The sequence below is a fragment of the Pelecanus crispus genome, chromosome Z (assembly GCF_030463565.1).
Source record: "Pelecanus crispus isolate bPelCri1 chromosome Z, bPelCri1.pri, whole genome shotgun sequence".
NCBI lineage: Eukaryota > Metazoa > Chordata > Aves > Pelecaniformes > Pelecanidae > Pelecanus > Pelecanus crispus.
The window spans coordinates 32,680,473-32,705,960 of record NC_134676.1 but is presented as its reverse complement, the minus strand read 5'-3'; the positions used below and the strand labels follow the sequence as shown (position 1 = coordinate 32,705,960).

The 25,488-nt window shown below is 37.2% G+C and overlaps 1 protein-coding gene across 5 annotated transcripts in view; it reads right to left on the bottom strand.

Annotated features, from left to right (window-relative positions):
* The window catches only part of UHRF2 (ubiquitin like with PHD and ring finger domains 2), a 92,672-nt gene that overhangs the window by 34,259 nt on the left and 32,925 nt on the right, over positions 1-25,488 (bottom strand). For all 5 annotated transcript variants that reach the window (XM_075727185.1, XM_075727186.1, XM_075727187.1 and 2 more), the window contains exons 4-5: positions 21,982-22,200; positions 1,456-1,565 (exon numbers count right to left, since the gene is read on the bottom strand). In XM_075727185.1, the coding sequence (XP_075583300.1) occupies positions 1,456-1,565; positions 21,982-22,200 (329 nt within the window). The remainder of the gene's footprint in view (positions 1-1,455; positions 1,566-21,981; positions 22,201-25,488) is intronic.

Below are 25,488 nucleotides of genomic sequence, written 5' to 3'. Positions count from 1 at the left end.
GGGTATCAGGAGAAATTTCTTCACCAAAAGGGTTATCAAATACTGCAACAGGGTGCCTAGGGAAGTGGTTAAGTCCCCACCCCTGAAGATATTTAAAAGACATGTAGATGTGGCACTTAGGGACATGGTTTAGTGGTGGGCTTAGCAGTGCTAGGTTAACAGTTGGACTCAATGATCTTAAGGGTCTTTTCCAACCTAAATGATTCTATGATTCTATGATAAATACATACGCATGTCAGATCAAATGTTGCCACTGTAGACAATTTTGTAGAGTCAGCAACACAGTAATCATTCATTTCCTTAACACATAATTTTAAAAATGAATTCGCTACACAGTAGCCATAGGGAAGAACTAAATGAAGTGTAATTATTTTATATGCCCTTTAAAAAGTTTCATAAACAATTAGACTTGCAAAATAAGTAGGTATGTAAATGCAAAGCAGTAGCTGTACATTTTTAAATTTCTCACACTACAATTTTTTAAAATAAAAACATATTTTAAGATACTCCAAAAACCCTTCAAGTGATCATAAATAATGAAAAATGAATTGTGACAAGTTCATTTACAGAAACTCACGGTTTTACTTTTAAGAATACCATAGCAAATGGTATTTGCTCCTCTGAAAAACCATGACTTTTTAGATGACGGCAAATAAACAGTAAGCAGACTAGTTCTTGTGCACTGAGAGGTTCTGAAAAAGGTTCTGAAAAATTGCCTTGGAGTCAGGAGTGTAATATATAATAACATCTAATACCGATTAGTAGAGCTGCAATCCAATCTCTCAGTGTTGCTATCACAAACACTTATCACTCCTAACTTCAATATATTTTTAAACTTAGGATAAAATGTCACACTACTTTTTAAATAAGCTGCCACTAACTCCTTCCTGTGGTTGTGGGGAGGATGAGGAGGTATGGCATAGTTATTTTTTTAGAAGGTGATGCAGGGCCAAATAATAACCCAAACATTAAGTATCCCTTGTGTTCATGGTACAAGCAGCTTTGGCACAAAGTTCCTTAACTTTTTTTTTAAATTCTGACATAATGACAGGGTTACAGTGCATCATTACAGACTGATTCTTTGGCATTTATTGATTTATTAAAAGCTTAAATGACATGTCAATTGCAATAGCAGTTTGGGTGACATGGATACCTGTCTAGGAACTTAACTGAGACTACGAATTCATTCTGCACAGCTCATTTAGAACATTAACAGCTCTTCAGCTTTTTCCCTGCTTATGACTGACAGCACTAAGATGTTATGAGTTTCTGAATACGTCAAGTAATAGAGCCACCTTAAAGTAAATATACTTTTAAAACAGAAATCTAAAAAGGATTCTATGTTACTGCTTTCCTGAACACACAAAACAAAATCTTCTGCATGCTGATCGTTCTATTTTTTTAAGGCAACATCATTCAATTTGTACTTCTATTCAAATAATTAAAAAAGCATACTTTTGAAATCTCCATCCCCAAATGTCAATGGATAGGCTCCTGGTTTTTCAATCTTGTACATTTCCTCTATAAAAAGGATTTTACAATCATTTATTGTGTCTTCTGGGCCTCTGAAAAATAAAAAGAATAAAAAGTACATTCAACTTAGTTCCTCAGACCTAGATTCTGTACTTTATGAATTCTAAGCAATGAGATAAAGCTAACTAGCATCTTTTTTTCATCACTGATAGGATACTTTATTTCAATTCACACACAAAATTCAGTCTAATACTGTAATTTCAAAGAAAACCAAAACACATACTTAAAACTCACATAAAGAAAAGACTACTCCATTACCCTCAGACTACCTGCCAGCTGAGCACGTCATTATTGATAGCCACCTGTAACTTTGTAGTTCTACTTCTAAAACCTGAAAATGTTTTCTTGGCTGAACACGGTAGACCAGACAAAATCATATCCTCTCAAATACAGCATATGAAACATTATAACAGAACTGAACTAGAAAGATGACTTATAAGACACAGTAACAGACACTACTTGGAACCCACAGAGTAAGAAAAGCAATAGAAAGCTTCAAAAGCCCTTCTATGACTTCTAAATGTTTTGGAAACCTAAAACCCAATCCTGCAAAGACATGTACAATACTGAATTACGTACTGTGAGTAGTCCTGTTAATGTCAGGTTTCAGTGCAAAGTCTGTTCACCGTATCTCAGTGATGAGTAACAAATACTCCATTACTCTACAACACTAATGCTGAAAGACTTCTAGAGAAGGATTAGGAAATATTAACTGTAAAGGTTTTCACCTCCTCTTATTATAATCTCTTTGTATTTACTAAAATTCTAATTCAAATGTAAACGTACCTAGGAAGAAAGGGCCAGAAAAACACCAACAGTTTTAAAACACTCCCTTTTTTTCCCTCCTCAGGATGATATTGTGCCTTCTTCAACTGCCTGTTCTCCTACCATTTTCAATTTACTACCTAATCTAGAACTAAGTAGGAATTTTCAGTATAACCTGTATTGGAAGTATTAATTCCTGAACGTAGTCTCACTGATTTCATGGAAAGTCATGTGTGATTATGATATCAGAACTGAGCAGTTTGACACGAGAGAAAGGAATTTACTAGCTAGAGAGCTTTATTTCTTGCAGGGTAAGACCCAGCCATTTAAAAAAAAAAAAAATCTGAAGGAGATTTGGGGTTGTTGAACGTCTTTCCTCTTCAAAAGTTAATCTAATTCTGTTGCACTGCCGCAGTCTGTGTTTTGGTTCTAGTAAAACACTTCAAAATCTGAAACTACAGAAGCAACTAAATGAATACAGACCACAAATACCATAGCTTGAATTATTAAGATTATAAAGTTCAACATTTTACCAAGACTGTGATGTTTGTAGTTAAAATGTCCAGTGAGCATCCTGCAACACAAGAAATAAAATAGATTTTTTTCTTATTTCTTATATAGACATCAGATGTGCTGGACATAATAGAGAAGTAGTAGCACACAGTCACTTCAACAAGTTCAAGAGAAAGTTGTGCTGATTTTACTCAGTGCTAGGTGTTTAAAAGCATAGTTATGAAGAGCCAAAGAATAGCCACTTTCCAAGTTAGGAAAGAGTGAAGATTATACAGTTGTTTGAAGGGTTTAATATGAGTGAAAAAACAAACTGCTGTATTGGTTACTGTTCAGTATTTGAAGGAGGTTGTGCAAGATTCTGCTAAGCAAAGCTGAAGTGCACTGCACTATTACAAGTGTCTCTTCAGAAGCAGGGACATAATGAAAATGAGTAACTGTAAAGATAATGATTAAATATTGCCACACTGGAGACTATTTTCCAGGTGAAGACCACAAGTTAAGTTAAAATGCTATGCTTCTTTCAAATATTTAGAGTGTAGAAAGACCTGAGAATATGTCTGAATCAGGCAAAGAAGTCTTCTAAGCCCTATTTGTAGGATATCTGTAAGAAACAACCACAGAGAAGACCTGAAAATCCTTTTGAAGAAAGTCAGCCAGGTGGCACATCCCTATAAAAAGTTCTAGGCTGCAAAAGTAAATCAAACTATAGACACATAGGGAAACAAGATACTAGGTCCATATTAACTAAGGATAACCACAATAACAGAACACCTCTGGAAACACCAGGCTTCAGTCCAGGATCTGTTGCTCCTCACTCTAGCTCTTTGTCTGCTGCCACCACTTCCCTTGTGCTGACTCCAGTTCTTCGACCCTGTCACATGCTGACTTAACTAAGGCAGAAAAAAAAAATAAGCCAGGGAAAAAAACACAGGCAACACAACACCTTTTGGTGGCCCTGAGCACTGCAGTGTTTAGGTCTCCATGGAACTGGAGTTGAGAAGACTCTGTGTCTTGATTCACTCTAATTGTCTTTTAAGTGTACCAACAGCTGTTTACTTTGGCATCTGTATTTATTTTGACGCTTTTCCTTCCTTGCAGTTTTTGGAGGGAAAACATTCCCCACTGTTGGTCACATGCACAAACAGCAAATGCTAGCAAATTTCAAAGATTTGGGATATTTCAGCAAACATACAAATGCTAAAATCAATGCATATATGCCCATCAGATAAAGAACAGTTTCTTTTCCTGACCAGGAAAATCATGTATTTAAGATAATCTTCATTTGCACACTAGAGGGCAATACTTAAAAGCAGTTCTGGTCATTGTGGGTAACACCCCTCAGATTTATTTAGGCTTCCATACAGTGCAGTGAACACAGGAAGTCTGATTTTCTGCACCTCAGCCTGGATGAGACCGCATGGTCCAGCCACCCACACTGGAGCACTGGATGCCAGCTGCTGTTACGACAAAGTATGCCTCTTGGCAACATAGGATTATGGAGATACTTCCAGTCTGTGAAGGGCTACAGCACTTAAATTCCTCCAGCTGTTACCAAATCTGAAGTACTACTTAGGGCACAATTTCCAGGTTTGGTTTAAAGTGAACTATTTAACTAGAAAATTTTCCCTGAAAGAGAGAGAAAAGCACTCCCAAGAACAACTACCCCCTCTAAAAGATCTGTGGGTGCCAGTACACCTCTGCAGGGAAGGTGAGAGTGGAAGCTTCTCTCTTTTGCAATAGCATGCACAGACACTTTGAATTATCTACAACACATACCCATTAATTCACACTCATAAAAGCACTATGCATTCAAATACAGAGGACAAATTGTAAACATAATCTCTGGCAGGAAAACCGAATGAATGAACAAATACAGACTGAGCTTGTCAAAGCATCAAGGTTTCCCTGCTTATTTTCTGTACCTTGGAGAGTCTGTTTTTAACTGCCCTATACTTTTTGTTAGTCCTAGATTATTTAAAGTTAAAAACGAAACAAAACAAATCTCCTGACACTCTTTAATGCTATAAATTTAGCTATGTTAGATCCTTCCTTAGCTATACCACTGCTTGCCTCCCTATCCAGCTTGATTCCTCTAGGACTTATTTCTAACATAACTCAAAAGTAGTGAATCTATTTTAAAACCAAAACACAGAATTATGCTTTCTTCCACCTAAATAACATGAAATTTTATATTCACACAAAAAATACATGTATTGGTTTGTATCTCTGTATGCTTACAAAGCAAAAGAAAAAAAATAAAGCACACCTTAAACTTCAAGCAGATCTGTATAGAAAAGTCAAAATAGTCATAGAAATTGAACAATGTGTTGGATAGTAGTAAGCATACAACTACATATGCATCTACAGAAAATCTGAAGCGTAATTTATTAAGTTGAAATCTTGTCAAGAAACAATAGTGACAGTCTCAATGTAGCAGCTACAAAAGTAACTTTACCCATGTCATGGGATAGAGATAATTCTCAAATTCAGTACACTTCAGACAAATTTCAGCATATTTGCAGAGCGTATTTTTCCCCAATTTTTGCATCCTGCAAATCTTCAATGTGTATGTAGTCTAACTACACTACCCCTATTATGAGCAAAACTGCATCTAGGAAAAACTTGCAACATTTCTGCCCCTCTCTCTACACTGCCTTATTGCTTAGAGCTGTTTTACTTTAATTTAACCCCCTTTTTACTGCATTTTCTCCAGAAATCTAGAAAGTAGTTGTTTAAAAAATAAAAAAAGCTTTTCCTCACATGTAATTCTCTCCATACAGTCTTTAGACAAGAAGCAAGGTGGCAAAACACCATAAAGCTGTACTTAGAAATCTACAGACACTTGTGTTACTGCTATCCATATCTTTGGGAAACAAGACAAACCTGAGCTCAGGAAAATATTTATTAGGAGTAAATTCACTGGTGCCAATTTAAACTATTAAAATGACTTTTAACTACACTGATTATCACATTGTTTTCTTGAAAGATACCATGAAAATATTTATAAGTTGGTTCGATGGTGTTAGTGTTTCAACAGGTACCACAGCAAAACGTTTTTGTGAAGTACACAGAAGCATGGATTTTTATCACCAACTTTATTACAAAAAAATCACGTGTATATTATCTCAACCTCAAAGTACTGAAGCGCAACATACTTTTTTTTATATAGCTAGTTAAATAAAACAACTCCTGTAATTAATACTAGAAAACACAGAACTCTCAAAATTAAAAAAAAAAAAAAATCAGTTACATGGAGGTAACAATTGGTAAAAGCATGTTTTTCTCTCATAGCACTGCAATCCTACTGACATAACCAATTCTATTCCCTATCTAGATGGAACTGATAAAATAGATGGAATTCATCATATCTGCATTACATATTAGGTCATGGTAGACATTCCTTCTCTTTTGGGCATCTCCTGTATTTTCCTCTGGGCTAAGGGCACTCAGAAAGTAACTTTCAAATTAAGCTTTTCCTAAAAGATATCCAGTATTTGAACCAGAAGAAACGTTTTATTTTCTGGCACGAGTTACATAATGAGCAAGCAAATACTATCAAATAACTTTACAAAGCTGGTACATTCCAACAAATGCCACAGCTGCATATCATGAGCTACAGAGGAAGTTCAACTACCATTGTGACAAATGATGGCTATTAATAAATGTTTAAGCCTTACCAAAGCTAAAAATCTCTGCTCAGCTAGTTGCTCTTAAAAGACTAATTCTTCTGCCACATTACAATGGCTTTAATAATAATCAGGTTACACATAATTTGTCTTAAAAATTACGGTTACCTAATAAAATTGTGGTTATATTATTCTATCAAATATACACAAGAAATATCACCTTTCTTTGTTTCTTCACCTTACCATACCAAAAATGGGATTAAAAAAAAAAAAAATCTTGAGTTATACATTACACATGGTAAATGGGACTACAGTTGTATTTCATGTAAGTATGCTAAATCCTTTAAAGAAATTAAATCCCAAACCGGAGCCAGACCCTTCAATACAACAGAATTCCTAATACAAGATTTCCTTTTAGATAGATTAGCCATAGCCAGATAGAAACCTCCAACTGAACCTTCTTATATCTGTACTTTTTCCCTCCACACTTCTTTTTAAACCTTCACGTTGCAAAACACTCTAGACATACATAATCACAGCTGACTAGAAGTATGAGAACTGGGCATTATCCTGGATATTTCAAAGGTCAACTTTCAAGAAAAGAAAAGCTGCTAGATGACAATTACCACACTGTGAAAACTACCAGTTCTTATAGTCTGAGAGAGATTCAGTTACAATTGCCAGATCTCTCTCTGGAATCTTCTGGTTTCATCACTTTATTATATTGAAATTAATAGAGAAATATTCCAACATGCACTAAGCGTCAAAATACAATGCTGAAGAAAAACCAGAAAAATTTACTATTTGAAAAAACACACACAAAGGTTATATTCACACAAAGAATCATAAGGAAAAGTGTGCAATGCCAATTTACCTTTAGGCCTCCTAAGAGCAAAACCTTACATTAAGTCATGTTTCGCACAGACAACTAATTCATTTGTCAGCTTCTACGGTTATTGTCAAATGGTATTGTCCAGGTCAGCAGAGAAACAGCCACAATCAGAATAAAACCTAAGAGAATATAATGTCGGCTACGCTCTCCAAATGTATGAGTTCAGTTAACAAACAATATAAAAATCAAAAGAGGACCAAATTTACTACCGCATTCAGTATCTATCTTTTCATACACACTACTTTGTTTACACCCCATTTATGATCAATCAGCCTCTATTCTACTTTTGCAAAGCTTTCAATCAGCAACTATTTTCTCCCACATCATCAAACAACAGTTGGATAATTTCTTCAGAAATATGCACACAATCTTTTCAATATTACCATTCAAAATGCTTGTTAGAAATTTTGCCATCACCCCCTTAGAAGCAGTTGAACCACTAGAGTTCATGTCTACTGTATTATTAACAGCATTTCTTGCGTCTTTACACTTTGTGCTTTCACATTTAACAGCTGCATGAACTTGTATCTTGCCTTACTCAATATACACTTTTTAAAGTGAGGACTGTTTTTTGAAAAGACTTTTCTTTGCCTTTGAAACAAGAGAAACTGTGTTCCTGAACTGAGCTCATGAACAATTGTTCATCAACGTTTGTTATAAAAATATTAAATTACAAATATGTTAAAATCATTAGGCTAGAGAATATGTGCTATTCTAACAAATACTCTCTACAGAAATCTACTCCTGAAAAACAGAACTATGTCATGATGTTCACTTCAATATACTCACTCTAAGTGACTATCAGCCAAAAGAATGTTTTGAAATTAAAGCAAATATATGTAACAGCATGCATATTTCAAAAGATGTTAAATGGAAAATATCTCAATCTGATATAAAATATCACAATGTGAAAATTACTACTGGTTGCTTTCCATTTAAACATTAACTATAACTTAGACTAAACTGTAGTTTCAACAAACTGCAAACTCACATTGTCTACACAGAATGAAACATAGGCTAAAACATACCCATAAAACAATTGAAACCCTCACCAAACATGACTGGAAATTTGATATTAAGAAGGCTTGTTTTAAAGGTAACTTACAAGATCTTCCCACATGAAGATAGCATATTACATTGATAATTTTACCAAATTCTGCCAGGTGGCACTGAATTACACAGAGGTTCTTTTATTTTGTATTGTACGCAAGCAGAAAAACAAACAATATTCTCAAGATTTTTTCAGAATATTCCACACCCATTTGGTTCATCATGAAAATACAAATGCACAGGTACAAAATGGGACAGTATTAGCTGTACTTTTAATTCAGCTTTATTTATTTTTATTACACAAGCCACTATAACGACAAAGACACAAGACAACTTTTGAAGTATGCAAAGATTTTATTGCGCACTATATATAAATTGCTAAGGTTAAAAAAAGATTTTAAGAAAAACTATTTCCCAGAATTAGTTGAAGACCTTACTACCAAAAACGTCATCATCTAAGATGAACTGTTAAGGCCTTTAAAAACGAAACAAACAAAACAGAACACACACCCCTCCAACTCCCAAACCTACAAATTCTCATTGTGGATACACACACAAGCCAGCCAGGATATCGCTTTTTTCAGTCTCAGTAGTAGGCATAATGCTTGATGCATTTACAAAACAATGTATTATAGTTCACGGTGCCAGACTCTGGAAGCAGAGATTTGGATGCAGGGACTATCCTTTTTTCCTTAGCTTGGGATCTGTAAAGGAGATGAACATTAGAAAAGCAAGCATAAACTTAGCACCTGGGAAAAAGGGAAAGCACTGGACTGAGAGAATAGCAAGTCATTGTCAGATCCTAATAATCTATTTACCATGGTAGCTCAGGAGCAAGACCCTGCCCTATGCCATGAAATCCACTGAAGAGACAGACTAAAAGGGCAGCAAATGAAGATGGATCCCACCCACCCAGCAGCGCCAGCACTACATATCCGCCGGTGGCTGGCTGTGGGGGCCATATGCGGACCTGTCCGTGGTACTGCAGCAAGGCCACTGGTTCAAACAGGAGAGGGGCCACAACCTGCCATTAATACAACTACTCCGTTCTTGAACATGATTAAGCTTGTGGCTGGCACTATCACAATGCTAAGTGGGCATCCACAGTTTCCAAATCCAGGTTCAAAGACACAGATGTTAACACCTACTTGACCAAATGTCCACAAAGAACCAGGTAAAAAGAGCTGGTTGATGACCCACAAAGATGGAAACCCAAAGTCTTCACATACAAAAAACAAAGCTCCAGGAGCTGTGCTTGGCATCACAGGGCATGGTCTAAGCTCAGTCCACTTTGCTATGTGTTTGTGGACTGAATTGCGAGACTCAGAACAATACAAAGAGTCTGCTCAAGACATCATTCCAGGGGGCTGTACTAGTCAATAAGCTCTTTTACACTAGGAAGAAGCAGAGCCACAAACAGGTGATTCGTACTAGAAGAGGTTAAAAGCTTCTATCCAGATTTAACATTATGTTACAATTCTGAGAGTAGATGCAGCAATACTCATCATGAGCTTAGATATAATTATAGGAGACCAATCTGTGTACCCAGCTGGATTAGGTGAGAATCTCAATTCAAAAACAAAGACATGAGAAGAAGCAGCTCCCTTCATAACAAAATCTCACAGGGATACTTTCAGGATGTTTCCAGAAAACAAAGACTAGCAAAGGAAGAGTCCTGAAAACACAGAAACATGGTAAGTACTCTGTATAATAAAAATAATACTAAGTAAATAAATAAATTTAAGGTTCTTTAAAAACAAACAGAAAAAAAACTAAAAAAAAAAACAAGGAGGAAAAAGATCTGAAGGTACCCATCATCAAATAGGAACTACAAAGACACAAAGACATTTCCCCTAGAATGCTTCATGTTGAATCAAAGACAAATGGGAATTGCTCACAAGTAAGGCCAAAACCACATTCCTAGCCTAGAAAGTTAGTAATGAACGGATTATCACAGCTTGAATGTACATGACAGCATTACTTTAATGGAAAAGCTTGACATCCAGAGATGCTCCTGCTTGGAACAGGATTAATCTCATCTCACCAGGAATTCCTGAAAGTCAGAAAGTACACCACTGCACACAACATGGGGCACGAACAAGAGGAATTACAGAAGTCCGTGCAATTGCTGCAGGTCCATGACCTCACTGGGATCATGCAGACATGGTGGGATAGCTCACATGACTGGCGTGCTGTGACAAATGGATATGGGCTCTTCAGGAAGGCCAGGCTAGAAAGGCAAGGAGGAAGAGTTGCCCCTTACGTGAGGACAGGTCAGGAGCCAGTCGAGAGCTTACAGGTCAAGATTAGCAGACAGAACAACATGGGTGATGCTGTAGTAGGTGCCTGCTATAGACCTCCAAATCAGGGATATGAGGCCTTCTTCAGACTATTGGAAGAAGTTTCATGTAAGTTTCATGTTTACAGGCCCTGGTTCTCACAGGGAACTTGAAGCACCTGGTATCTGCTGAAAGGACAACAGAGCAGAACACAACCAGCCTTGGAAATTTCTGGAGTGCAGTGATAACAACTTCCTGACACAGGTGATCAAGGAGAGGTGCACTGCTAGACCCAATACTTACAAACTAGGAAGAACTGGACATGGGACATTAAAGTCCAGGCAGTTTGGCTGCAATGAGGATGAGATGATGGAGTTCAGGATCCTCAGAGGAGAGAGAGCAAGGTAAAAAGCAAGACAACCCTGGATTTCAGGACAGGAGACTGTAATCTCTTCAGAGATCTGCTCAGAAAAATCCCATGGGATACAACCCTGGAGAGAAGAAGGGTCTGGTAAAGATGGTTGATATTCAAGGATCACCTCCTCCAAGCTCAAGAAAGGTCTATCACCATGTGCAGGAAATCAAAGGCAGCAGGAAGCCTGCATGGATGAGCAAGGAGCTCCCAGACTAAATTCAGACATAAAAAGGAAGCGTGTAAGAGGTAGAAGCAGAGGCAGCTGACCCATGGGAGAGTATGGAGTTCCTGTCCAATTGTGTAGGTGTAGGGTTGAGAAAGTCAAGGTCTACCTTGATTTGAATCTCGCAAGAGATATGAAAGGCAACAAGGAAGGATTCTACAACTACAAGAACAGGAAAGGAAAACTAGCAAAAATGTGGGCCCACGGCTAAATACAGCAGGGCCCCTGACAGCAATAAACACAGAAAAGTCCAAGGTACTCAGCACCTTCTTTGCCTCAGTGTTTACTGGTAAGACCAATGTTGAGGAATCCCAGGCCCCTGAGACCAGAGGGAATGTCTGGAGCAAGGAAGACTTAGCCTCAGTGGAGGAGGATTAGGTTATTGACTACTTTAACTGGACATATGTAAGTCTATGGGGCCTAACAGGTTGCACCCATGACCACTGAGGGAGCTGCCTGACGTCTGGGTAAGGCTACTCTTAGTCATCTTTCAAAGGTCATGACAACAAGGACACCCTCCTGAGAACTGGAACAGAGCAAATGTCACTCCTATCTTTGGGAAGGAGTATCTGCTAACAGACTGGTCAGCCTCAACTCAATCCCTGGGAAAGTGATGGAATAAATAATCCTGGAAATAATTTCCAGATATGAGGACTTGTAAGCATGGACTTGCAAAGGGGAAATCATGCTTAACCACCCTGACAGTCTTATACAATGAGGTGACTTGTTTGGAAGATGATGGGAGAGCAGGAGATGTTCACATCCACTTTAGTAAGGCTTTTGATACTGTCTCCTGTAACATCCTCACATATAAGCTGACAAAGTATGGCTTAGGTAAGTGCACAGTAAGGAGGATTTAAAACTAGCTGAATCCACAGGATTGTGATCAATGGCACAAAGTGCAGTTAAAGGCAAGTGAGTAGCACCCCAGGGGTTGACCCTGGGGCCAGTACTGTTTAACATCCTCATTAATGACCTGAATGATGGGAACAGAGTGGACTCTCAGCAAGTTCACAGATGATACAAAATAAGGAGTAGCCGCCAGTATACCAGATGTGTTTGCTACCCTTCAGTGTGACCCAGAGAGCTGGACAGAGAGGTTGTTGAGTTTCCATCCATAAAGATATTCAAAACCCAGCTGGACATAGTCCCAGGCAATCTGCTCTAGCTGACCCTGCTTTAGCAATCTCATGAGCTCCTTTCCATCCTCAGCAATTCTCTTAAATGTATATATGTATTTCAACACCATTCCTTTTTTTTATTTATTTTCATAATGCTTTTTCTAATACTGTGCTCACCACCATTTCTCCCCACCCCCACTCCCCCTCTGCCTTTTTGCACTTAAGTTTGTTTTCTTCTGTTCTTCTTTTTCTGTTTGGAATTAGTTTCCTCAGTAGGAACAAACTAGTCTTCAAAACATTTCTAAAAATCACCCCCTAGAAAGCAAGCCAAAAGACTCTGTGGTTCCAAGTGTGCATGTTTATTAGAGAAAGGATAATGTTACAAATACTGAAGATATAGTTTAAGTTCCAGGAAAACAAACAAAACCCTCAAGATCCAAGTCACCCCATTATTCACCTTCAAAAGATACTTTTATCTTATGGTAATTATGAAATGGTTATGAAACCCATAACACTGCAACTTTTAACACTTGTTACTTACAGTTTGAGGGGTTTCTTTGTTAAAGCAGTTAATGCCTTAACACATAACAATTAAGTAACTGAAAAGTTAAGCTATTGAATGTAATCCAAAGAACCAATTTTATCCCCTCTCTTGTCTCAATTTATGTCCATCATCTCTGGTCTGCCTGCCATGTACCGCTCTGTTACCCCAAACAACTCAGCAGCCCTTTGCTGAATTCACTCTAGTTTACGTGGTTTATGCATTGATGTAGGGGCTGTGTGTGTTTGGGGGTGGGTGGAATCTAGTATTCCTGATGCAGTCTAATTAGTGCTTAGTAAAGGGGAATAAATCACTTTCCCCAGTCTTCTGATTATAATCCTTCTCATACAGTCCAAATACTGTTAGCCTTCATTATATCTACTGGGTCATGTTCAGTTTGCTGTCTACCAAGACCCACAGGTCCTTCTCATCAGAGCTACATCCCAGCCAGTATTGCTGCAAGGGGCTCTGCCTTCCCAGATGCAAGAAAATTCTGCATTTATCCTTGTTGAATTTCATGAGGCTCCCGTCAGCCCATTCCTCCTGCCTATTCAGGTCCCTCTGACTGGCAGTACTACCCTTGAGTTTCCATCAATTTGGTGTCTCTACAAACTTGGTAAGAGTGCACTGCATTGCCACTGCCACACTGTTGCTTAAGATATTGAGCAGTACAGGTCCCAGGATACACCCCTGCAGTTCCCTGCTTGTTATCACTTTCAAGGTAGTGTACAACTCATTAACCATTATCCTCTGAGCCTGATGATTCAATCTTATTTTTTTTCTAAACCCATCTGGTTGCCCATCCACCCAGATCACAACATCCTAATTGAGATAGGATACTATGGGGCACAGACAAAAGACCTGCTACAAGTTGAAGTAAATGACATCTGTTGCTCTCTCCTTGGCCACAGAGCTAATCATTTTATCACAGAAGGCAACCAGGCTTGTAAGGCATGATTTGCTCTTGGGAAAAAATCCAACCCTAGCTATTCCAAATCATCTTCACACAGCCAGCACTTCCAAGAGGACTGTCCCATGGTTTTACTCAGACTGAAATAAGTCTGACTGGACTTTTTTGAAGATGGATGCAACATTTGCACTTCTCCAGTTGTCAGGGACGTCCCCTATCTCCACAACTTTTCAAATACGGTACAGAGGAGCATCACTACAGCATCAGCCAGTTCGCTTGGCATACCTGGATGCAACCCATCTGGTCCCATGGACTTGCACTGGTCAAGTTCTTGCAAGCACTCCTTGACTCAGTCCTCATTAACTGCTGAGGACTCTCCTTGAATGCCTGCACTAGGCACAGCTACCAGAGCGAGCTTCTCAGTGAAGGCAATGAAGACAGTGTCTGTTGATACTACATCATCTGTCTTTCATCAATAGATCCATATTTTCCTTGTTCAGCCTTCTACTGCCAAAGCAGTGGTAGAAGTTCTCTGCAATGCCCTTGATATCTCTTACAAGTGTCAACTCTAGATGAGCTCTGGTTCTCGTAACACCATCCTTACATGTTCAAAATTCCTCCTTTTTACACTGCCCATGTTTCCAACTCCTATATACTGACTTTTTGCACTGAAGCCAAGTCATGAGTTTCCGGTTCAGCCTTGCCAGTCTCCTGATACATCTATTAGTTTCTTCAGTATCAGGACGAACCATCTTGGCATTTGGAGGAGGTTGTCCTTAAGCACCTGTCAGCTCTGATGAGCTCCTTCACAGTTGCCTTCTATAGGATCCCATCAAACAGTTCCTCGAGTGACAGTGAAGTCTGCTGTACTAAATTCCAGAGTCTATGCTCTGCTATTCTCCTTCCTCAGTTCCATCAGGATCTTAGTATCTACTATTTCACAGTCAGTATAGCCAAGGCTACCACTGATCATCTGATCCCCAAGCAGCTTTTGATAATGAACAGGATATCCAGCTGTGTATCACCCCATTGACCTATCCAGTACCTGTATTTAAGAAGTTATCCCTGACACCCTCCAGAGAGCTTCTTGACTGCCTGCATTCCCGTGTTGTCCTGCCAGCAGATGTCAGGGAATTCGAGTACTTAATGAAAATCAGTGCCTGTGATTCAGAGACTTTTAAAGAAGGCTTTGTCCTCTTCCTCACCCTGACTGGGTGAACTACCACCACAATGTCATCCTTTTTGGCCTCTCCCATCCTCATCCACAAGCTCTCAGCCAGACTGTTGTCATCCCACTGAACAGCTCCCTGCATCCAAACTTCATGTCATGGCAGCCCTGCCTTCTTTATCTTTGCCTTTCCTGAGAAGTTTTTATCCATCCATCTCTCACTCCAGTCATGTGAGCTGTCCCATCATGTCTCCACTATACCAATGTCATAGTTCTGTGACTATATGCAGAACTAATTCCTCCTGCTTGTTTCCCAGGCTGTATGTATTTGCATACATGCACTTGAGATGGGTATCCCTCTTGTTCCCACCCTGTACCCTTTGCTTTCCATGCACATGCCAACACCTCCCTTTACTGTGAGTCATAATGTCCCTTCAGCACCCAAAGCTCTACTCACCAGGTTGGCCAGCCTGTTGGCATAGATGCTCTTGTCCCAGCTGAGGATCAAGGACTTTCAGGGACAGATGGGAACCCAGTTATGGGCCCCATGGTATTAAAAGCCAAATGCCTGTTGACACGAGCTGTGCCATTAACCAGGTTTTCTTCCACAGGACTTGCCTGTTCCTTTCCCTTGGGAGGATTTGTCCTCCAAAGTCTTACCCCTTCACCAGCAGGACTGAGCAGCTCTTACACAACGGGGCTACTTAGCTTGAGAGATAACACTCTCTCTAATAAGGCAGACTTAGTTTACAACTCAAATTTTAAAATTTCAGACAAAAGAACAGTACATTCACAGTCCCAAAGACTCAAGTTGAATTAGAAGCACCTAGTCTACCTTCCCTCCATTTTGGGAAAGCAAACTGAAACACTCAGTCAAATACCAGTTTCTTCATATTGCCAGTTAAGAACACACAATGTACAGGGAAATGGCACAAAGGACAAATAAATTACTTTTTATGCTCTCTCTTTAAGAACTGGGAAAAGGGAAGTATCAAGAGATAAAATATTTCTTCCATATAAGAGAAAAAACTACGGTAAACCATCTTAAAACTGTAATCCTTCCACTTCTCTCTGCACAATAGAACCTCCTGAAGATCTGTCCTCTTTAAAGCAGGAAAAGAAAGTGTGCAGGAAAACAAAGTGTGTGGAGGAATAGCTACAGTCTGCATAGATCTTGTTGATCGTAACTATTCAGGGATTGTTTGTAACATGGAAAATTTTCGTCCAAAGAGAAAGAAAGGAAAGGAGGAAGAGGAAACATGAAAAGGGTATCTGTAATACCAAGTCAGCCAAATACTCTTCAAAATGTACTCCTTCTTTCTAAACTTGCTGGTTTTGATTTCATATGTGCTGAACCAAGGTACTGTATCTCATTTATGACCTTGGTGAAGAGGACAATTACCACAGCGAGTGGTTAAAGGATTCACTCTGTTCATGTTCTCTTCATGAACTAGTCTCAGTCAGATATTGTTCAGTCTCTCACTTTTGACCGAAACAACACATCCCAGACACCAACCTTTCTCCAGTCCCAGTGGACCAACCTTTCTCCAGTCCCAGTAGCTCTGACAGTGTGTTCCAATACCTTCTGAGCAGTTTGTCCTGCACCCCAGACTCCATTTTTTTTTGTGTAAGAGGAGGCACTGTATGCTACTCAAAAGTCTCTTTAATAATATTCTGTTCTCATGTCCATTGTATCTTTTAATTCTTGAGTTTTTCCTCAAGAATGAAATCACAACTGAAGCAAGATCAAAAGCCTTATCTGGAATTTAAAAATACACAGTTTGATTTCCAGTAAACTTCACTTCTTATGTTCCAACAGATCATTCTTTTCACACACAGAAACATGAGTTCTTTTGTCCAACAGGATAATTAAGTGGGACCCAAAATACTCTTCCTGTTGTTAAGAGTCACTCCTGTTAGGAATTGAGAGATTATTACCTAAGGCTGTATATCACAAGAAGAGCCATCTCTAGCTGTACAGACTAGGAAAAAGCAGTTCACAGAAGTGCGTAAGAAGTTCTAGGCATCACCTCTACAGAATCACCACGAAAAATCCCAGCAGGCTTCTTGGACAATCAGAATCTATCTTGATTTGAAACAGTTGCGTTGATTCAAAAGCAGATCTCTTCTTCAAAGGAGGTGACCAGCTCCACTGAAGTCATAAGGAGAAGAGGAAAAAGGGAGAGACAAATTCACCCTTTCAGAAGCTTTGTTGCCTAGAAGAAACATGCCATTTTTATGCCTGTGCAAGAAAGATGCAGGCAAGTTCTTCAGCAATTAGAATTCTTATTATTAGGATACCTGCTGATACAGCATGAAAGCTAGTGTTAAAAACGTCTCCAAGTAAATCTTGTTAATATTCCATATATCAACAAAACAATGTCTTCCCATATCACCCAGCAACAGTCAAAGATGCTACATTAAAACAAATAAATGGGAAAGTTATTTTGGGTAGAAAATTATACCACAAAAGTATACAAGGATCAGTAAGGAATAAACCATAGACATAAATTTCAGGCCTAAAGAAGAAACACAGTATGAAAACTACACTATTGGGTACCTACAAAGTATGACAACAACAACTGTGACATATTAATTACCACAGTACATAGTGAGAGGGACAGGAAGTATGGTACTGTTATTTTTCTGTGTCAAAACAAGGTGTAACTGCCAATAGTTTTTTCTTTTTGCACCAGAGGTGCAAGAACTGTTTAAATCATCCAGAAGAATGTGCAAGACTTGTTTCACTGTTAGTTCACTATTCTGTAATGTGTTTAAATTCCGTACCTTCACAAAGCTATAAAAAAATATTACTAATTACTTCAAAAATCAGAAGTTAAATATAAATGGAAAAACTTGTTCAAAAGAAGTAAAAGGAGCAGCTAGAAGTAAAATCTGTACAGGTAGCCCAGACCATGTAAAAACATCATACTGTCTTCTGAGAAGAAAAACACGCCAGACATGAGTAAGAGGAGTCTAAAAAAAGATAAACATGAATTTAACCTCCAAAAAAAAAAAAAAAAAAAAGCAGATATGGTGTTCAAGAGAGGAAGATAAGCTCCATATCTGGCAGGTTACATAGAAAACCAGGGAGACTGATCTGAAAACAAAACAATTCTTTCTTTTTGGGAGCAGGAAGCCTGACAAAAACCTGCAGAACTAAAAGACAACAAATATAAAACTGTAAATTCAGGACCCTTACTATTACCCATGCAGTGGTAATGGAGAGTAAAGACCTCAAATTAATTAAATATTCACTTAATTATTTTTCTGATATTCTTGTATAACTCCAAAGGCTTAACCAATGCAAGCCTTGGTATTGACAGAGTCCTTGATAAATTGAAACTTTGAAAGGCTGACTGAAGAAAGTGAGAGCTGATTTTGTCTCTATCCTGAAGTCTAGCAAGGAGAAAATGCAAAGCACCATTTGAACTACTTTGGTTTGATTTGGTGTGGTGACTTTAATCATATCAGCCAGCTCCAACATTAAAATAAATTGTGAACAGCTTGCTTCACAACTATCCACCAGTAACAGGCATTTGATACATGCCCTTTAAACTGCAAAGAAGACAAGTCATATCACTCTGGATTACAAATAACTGCTTTCATCATGAAACAGAGGATACTCCCGAAAAGAAAAATGGAGAATGCTCAAAAATAGAGGTACACCCTGCAAATTTAGTTACAATCAGTTCAGAGGTACCACGCATACAGAGACCATTCTGAAGTGTAAGGATGCACAGACAGTCATAAGAGACCTATGGTCCTAGGCCCTAGGCTTTCCATGGTCAAAGCACTGCTGTTCCCATGGTATTTGTATCTAAGACACAGTGAGTCCAGTTTGGATAGGTTTTAGACATCCTGCAATGAAAAATTTCAGTTGCTGAGCAAATACAGTACAAATGAGAATTATTAACACGTCAATTCTTCTGTATAATGACGTCTTTCTCCCTTGTTCAGTCTCACTCCTCTCTTTGATAATATTCACTAACCCATATCTGTTTCCCAAAAGATGAACTAATGATAACAGACTGTACAGGACATTTCCTTCAGGTTATGACTGAGACACAAGTAAAAGTAACACCTAACAAACACACACGTCAACAGATACAGTAAAGAAGTAGTACTCATCACATGCTCTACCAGCTCCAAAGCATTACCTCAAACAGTACATGTTCTTGTTATTTCCTGTCACTGCGCCAACAGCTTCACGAAATCTTTGTCAAAAGCAATGAAGGTCAATAAATCAAACATTCAACTATTGCGTACAAAACTGTTTTATACAAAGCCTCTTTGATGTAGTACCTGGGAAAACAGTCCAAGCCATGAATATATCTGAAGCAACCTTAAGGACTCTGCCTCCCTTTACTGCCTGCTAAGGTTGTTCTTAAGTAGTACACAAATAATTAGTCATTAACATACAATCGATTAATCACTAACATATACTCATAAAGCATTCAAAATACATTTCACTTTTATTTAAAACAATTAACTAATGCTAACATTATGGTAAGAACTCATGACAACATATCAATAATATATTATAAAATATTCACATTAATTATATTACAGACTAAAACAGTATAACAATCAGAATTCTAAACTAAAATATACTGATATGTTTTATATTATGTATATTTGTATTATATTAGTATATTAATATATTAATATATATTAATAAACATTGAAACACTAAGAGATTGATTTTTAGTTTGCAAACCAACATACCTGAAATGTAAAGTGATTCTTGTTGCAGCATGTTCCTTACACAAGTTTATGAATACTAGCAGACTTATCTTGTATTTTTACTGCTAATTGAGAGGAGTCACTTAGGTAGTGCAGGTGATACAGAATTATTCCTTGATAAATTTCAGAAATGGCAGGGCTCAGATAACCTTACTTCCTGCAAACTAATTGACTATTGCATATACAAGCTATCAACATGTAAATGAAGCCTGAATTCTTAGTCAGTTAGAAAATGCACTGAAATGTAAGATTCCATTAGAAAAATGGACTTGAATTCACCACCTTAGAATAAGATACATATCTTTTTCCCCCCAAACTCCTTTCACAGAATAGTAAGTGTCAATACCATGGGGAACCCCATGGTACTTGCCACAGTAGCGATGCTATTTGAAATTACCATCTTCAAATTTGAAGCATAACTATCAGCTTATTTAGATTAAAAAAAGACTATCCTATAGACTTCCAAGCAGAATGAACAGAATTTTTTATTGGCCACCATGTGCTTGCTTTTGCCAATATAAAACATATTTTGATTATCATATTTTAATAAATGGGAAAAATTGAAAGAATCCATGCAGACAACAGTTTTAAATAATGTTATGAATAGACATTTGAACTTCTAAACTGATACCTGGACAGTTCTGTTTGTAGAAGGTCATGAAGTCCATCTCTGATTCACCAAATGCCATACATATATTAAATGCGTTACAATTAAAAACTTCATCTCCTAGACCGGCCTCCATTTCTTAGTCTCCTCTCTCTTCCAAGTTAGTAATTCAAACTACCTACTCAATTTCTTCTTGCTTTACATTTTAAGGTGTTTTTTTTTTCCTTTGCCTACAAAACAAGTCCATATGCCTGCTCTACTTCATACAAGACAACCACAATGCACTGAGATTATCTAATAAAACTCCTGTTATTCTAAAATTAAAAACCATACACAAAACAGATTTCCATTTACTTGCATGATTTACCAAGTCAATGTCTTTCCTATTTCCCAGTACTAAGCATGATTGCAATTTTTTTTTCCTCCCACAAAATACTGAATTGCACCTGATCGTGTCTTCTGTGTGTCTCTTCCAATTAACCATGTCTTACACTCTAAGTCTTCCTACAGATAAAACAATTCTCCTTCATGAGAAAGAAAACTACACTACTATGCAAATAGTGCAATTCATTTTAAGGAATATAATCCCAGAACAATGATAGTACTTATTAAGTAAATGTCAGACATGCCAACATTAATCAATCATTTCTTAAGTAAAAAGAAATTTCGCTTTGGTTCCAGTTCAATTTTAAAATCAGTTTCCCTTCTAATATGTAAGTACCCCCACACTCCCCTCTTTTGCAAGGATGGAGGTGGCAGACTGGATCCATTTGCTTAGTTGTTTTGTGTCAGAGAAGGATAATGTTAAAGGAACAAGGAAAGCTAATGAGGAGGAGGAGGAAGGTTACAGTGAATTCGTCAAGGAGACTGCCAGTAAAGACTGGTCATCTGTTCATCCCTAAGAAGGCAATCACACAGCTTACTGACAGTAATGTCATATGGATTTCTGCAGAAAACACTGTTCCTAAAGAACTACATGCAAGTTTTTCAGTTAAATAGGAAAACAAAGCAAAGATAATCAGGTGAGTTCAGCCACATGAAAACTCATAATTCCCACATCCCATAGTTCCACATTTTACTTTTCAGAAGGTATAATACCTACGTAAATATTTTATTCTTTAAAAATTAAATTAGCCAGTTCAGAGACTTACTCAAATTATCAAAGATGACTAATAATCACGTGAGGCCTAGGGGTTCCCAATTATCTCAAAAATTACTGAAAACAGATTTTTCAGCTTTCAATAGAATTGAATTATATAATATATTGAATATATAATATATATAAATTAATATAAATGTATAAATATATAACATATGAAGGAATATAAATAAAAACACACTTATCCATTTGAATCACAGATAATACATGGAACCTTACAGCTGCCTCCAGCAATCTCAGGAAATGTAAAAATTCTGACTCAGCTAAATCTGCACATTGTAAAAACCATGCACTGTAATTCCATGACCCAGACAGCTGTGGAATCGAAGCATGATGTTAATTTTAATCTAGCGACGACTAGTAGACAAAAAACCCAACAAACATACTTTATATGATATTTAGAGATTTTATGAGTTGGTCAAACAAATCTTACCCCAGCAGAATTTTAGCATGAACCTCTTTGTTAGTCCTTGAGATTTCTCTCAAAGAGGTAATTTCTGCATCAAACCAAAATCCTCTTTCTTCTGGAGTCTCAACATTGTAGTTAACCATCACCACATCACCCACTTTTAGTTCACTCCACTTCAGAATGGTTCTTGCTCGGGGTCGAAGATTACTGGTGTCCATTTCTACTACACCATTCTCTGGGTACCTTGAAAAGTAAAACCAACAACAGTAATGATTACAACTCCTGTAACACTAAGTCACAGACATTTTCCAAAAATGTAAATTTTTAAATGTGCTTTTTGCATATAAGAAACAAAGTATAAAAATCTGACCCAATATCCTTTTGAAAGTTTAGTTTTCATTGAAACGAAGATTAGGAATTTGACTAATCTCAGATGAAAAAACAGCCTCCATCAGTTTTCTCCCCCCAACCCCCTCAAAAATTTAAATAATTAAGTAAATCTATAAGCACTAGATGACTTTTTGATTGGAATGCAATCAAGTTCAAGCTTTTGGCACACACATGGCCCCAGTTCGCTCCCAGTAAAATCAGTATTCCAGTTAAAATGTCAATGAAAAAATTAATGAAGATTAAAACTAGGTTTTTCAACTCAGCAAATTTCTAATTTAGCTTTGCCTTCATGCATTTGTGACCTTTCCACTAACTTCAACAACACCACATTTAGGACAGTTCTTTTTAAAAATCTGACCCTACAAACACAGCGTATCAAATTCCTGTGGTCAATACAGTCCAAGTCCACATTCCATGCACCATGTTTAAAAAAAAAGTTTAACTACAAAATGTAGTAAGTGAGAAACAGAACTAAGGCTCTCAATGAGATACATGAACTAACAAATTTTAAAAGTTTCTCCCTTTAAATTATGAACCAAAAAAAAAGTCTAGAAAGATAAATGTGGGAATCATTCTTTCTCTTGACAACACACTTCTCTGGGCAAGATGTAGCAAGGAGTGCAATATTAAAAGAAAGTAATGGTTCATTAAATCATAATTAAGAAATTTTGGTTGATTTATTTTTCACTGAAACTTTGTGACTTTTTATGCACTATTTTATGTAATATTACCCACAAATTGCTAGGGTTTATAAGAGATTGCTTTCTTCCTCCTGTGATGGTGTATGCCATCACAGCACATATACAAAAGTCAAAGAGAGTAATGAAAAATTTCTGAAGAGCTCCAATTCCTTTCCAAGTTTGAACTCATTCAGCAGAATTAAGATAGTGATACTTGACAGCACTACAACTAAAATCCCACACTGCAAGAAAGAAGGTTTTTAAGATTTGAGATGTTAACTTTTCAATTTAACACCACAGCCTCCTTAAATGCTCTTTATTTAAGGCAATTATTTAATGACAGTAGAGCCTGTATAGTTTACACATGTGCTGGAAAAACAGCACAATATGGACATGATGAAAACACTGCTTCCACAAAAAAGCTGGCCTGTTACAAAAAGTAAAGATGCTAGACTAAAACAGTAATGTTCCCCTCTGATACTATGTGTAAGCAAATAAAGAATCTTCTGTCATTTAATTAGTACTAGATGAGGTCACAGTACAAATTTAACACAGTAAATAAGTCTACTGCCTACAAACAAGTGCTATTAAAAGTATTCATTTTTCCTTCTTAACAAACATTGCTGAGGATGATATATCTTAAATTACATTTTCATTATGCAATTATTGGAACTTTAGCAAGAGCACTCATCCTTTATAGTTAATATACCTTTATCAAACAGCACAGTTAAATCATAATGGCAAAATCCTACTCTTAGTAATAGAAGTACAGCTCTGTCACTTTCAAATGTGCCTTGCTGTAGCGAACAAGATCATTTCAAGGCCTTGGGGACATTGTAACTTACTACATTACTACATGAAGAAATACTGAAACTACTGTCATTAACAGCATGAGGTTCTGATAGACTCTAGCCTGAAATAAAGATGTCTACTCCTAAATGACTGAAAACCCACTGATGTAATTTGAGACATTTTAAACAAGTTCATTTTGCTTTGTTTTATGCCTTCTATTAAATCTAACACACCAGTTTGCTACTACAGATAAGGCAGGGGCAGGGCTAGACCTGGCATTCTATCTCCAGGCATTTGTTTCTCCTCTACCATGCAGATATCTAGAATGTGCCTTAAATTTGTGGGAAGAGGGTTTTTTTGGGTTTGGTTTTTTTTAATTAAAAGAACCATGAACGACAACAGTTTAAAAGTAGCTGTACCTTTAGATAAACTAATGGCCAAGTAAAAAAACATATGCTTAATTACCTACGAAAGTTAAATCCAGAGTGTTTTTCCCCAACATTTTCAGATCCTAATTATAAAAATCTGCATGACAGGAATTATATCATACAAAAACAGGTGCTTGGGATCGAGCCATTATCCAAATGACAGTCTCATATGATGTAACCCTCCAGGCTTCCTAATTTTTTTTTACTTGGTTTTGTTTCCAATTTGTGTGTACTGCAAAGCCAACATCTGTGTTTTTACCTTTATGTTGTGCAGCTTTCCCTTAAAAGAACTATTACGTAATTCTACTATCATAATTATTATGAACATTGTAACTGTAATAGCCACAAAAAAACATAATGCAGATTCATCTACAGGTAATAAGACAAAGCAAAAAGCAACTATAGAGATAATGTCTATTTTATTGAGTGCCTGAATAATGACATTATTGACAATAATTGACAGGCTACTGAAACCTTAAGATAACCATGTTTGAGCTACTAGTCAGTTCCAATCATCTTAAAATAAACCCTTCCTAAAGTTTGGAAGAGACAACAAGTAGCACACAGTTAATAAAGACCCATTTTACTTGAACTCCAAAATGAAAATAGGGCTTAAACATCAGGAAACTGAAGATAGATTAAAAAATAGACATAATGTATGTATACAGTGAAATAATCAAGTGAGAAGTACATATGAGATCAGTGGGATTGTAAAAAGAACCAATACACATTTTAAAAGTCCCAGTGTCACTATCCAAAAAAAACAAAAAACCAAAAAAAAACCACCACCAAACCCAAAACCCAAAATGTGTGACTCCACAGTTTGCATTCATAGAAACTTAACTTTGACCTGAAAAAAAATCTATTTTCTTCTAAACATAAAATCCCTTCAGGTTCTGTTTTTCCTGGGAGACCTTTGTGCAAATATCTTTTTAACCTAATGATTAAGAAATATTTTTTCCCCAAATTCAGATTTGTGTCATCTTTCCCACCCCTATACAACTCAGAACAGAATCTTCCTACTGTACCACTGAGGAACTTCAAAGATTGTCATTGTTAACAATGACTCAACCTCTGTTCTTGGAACTATCTGATGAAAGAACCCAAACAAAGATTGCTTATCAGCATGACTAGAACAAGATCACTTATCTAAAGACACCCCCAAAGTCCTCTTTTACAGACAAAAAGAAACTAACAGCTTTCCAAAGAAACAAAAGGAAGGCAGACTCTTCACTGAGTGA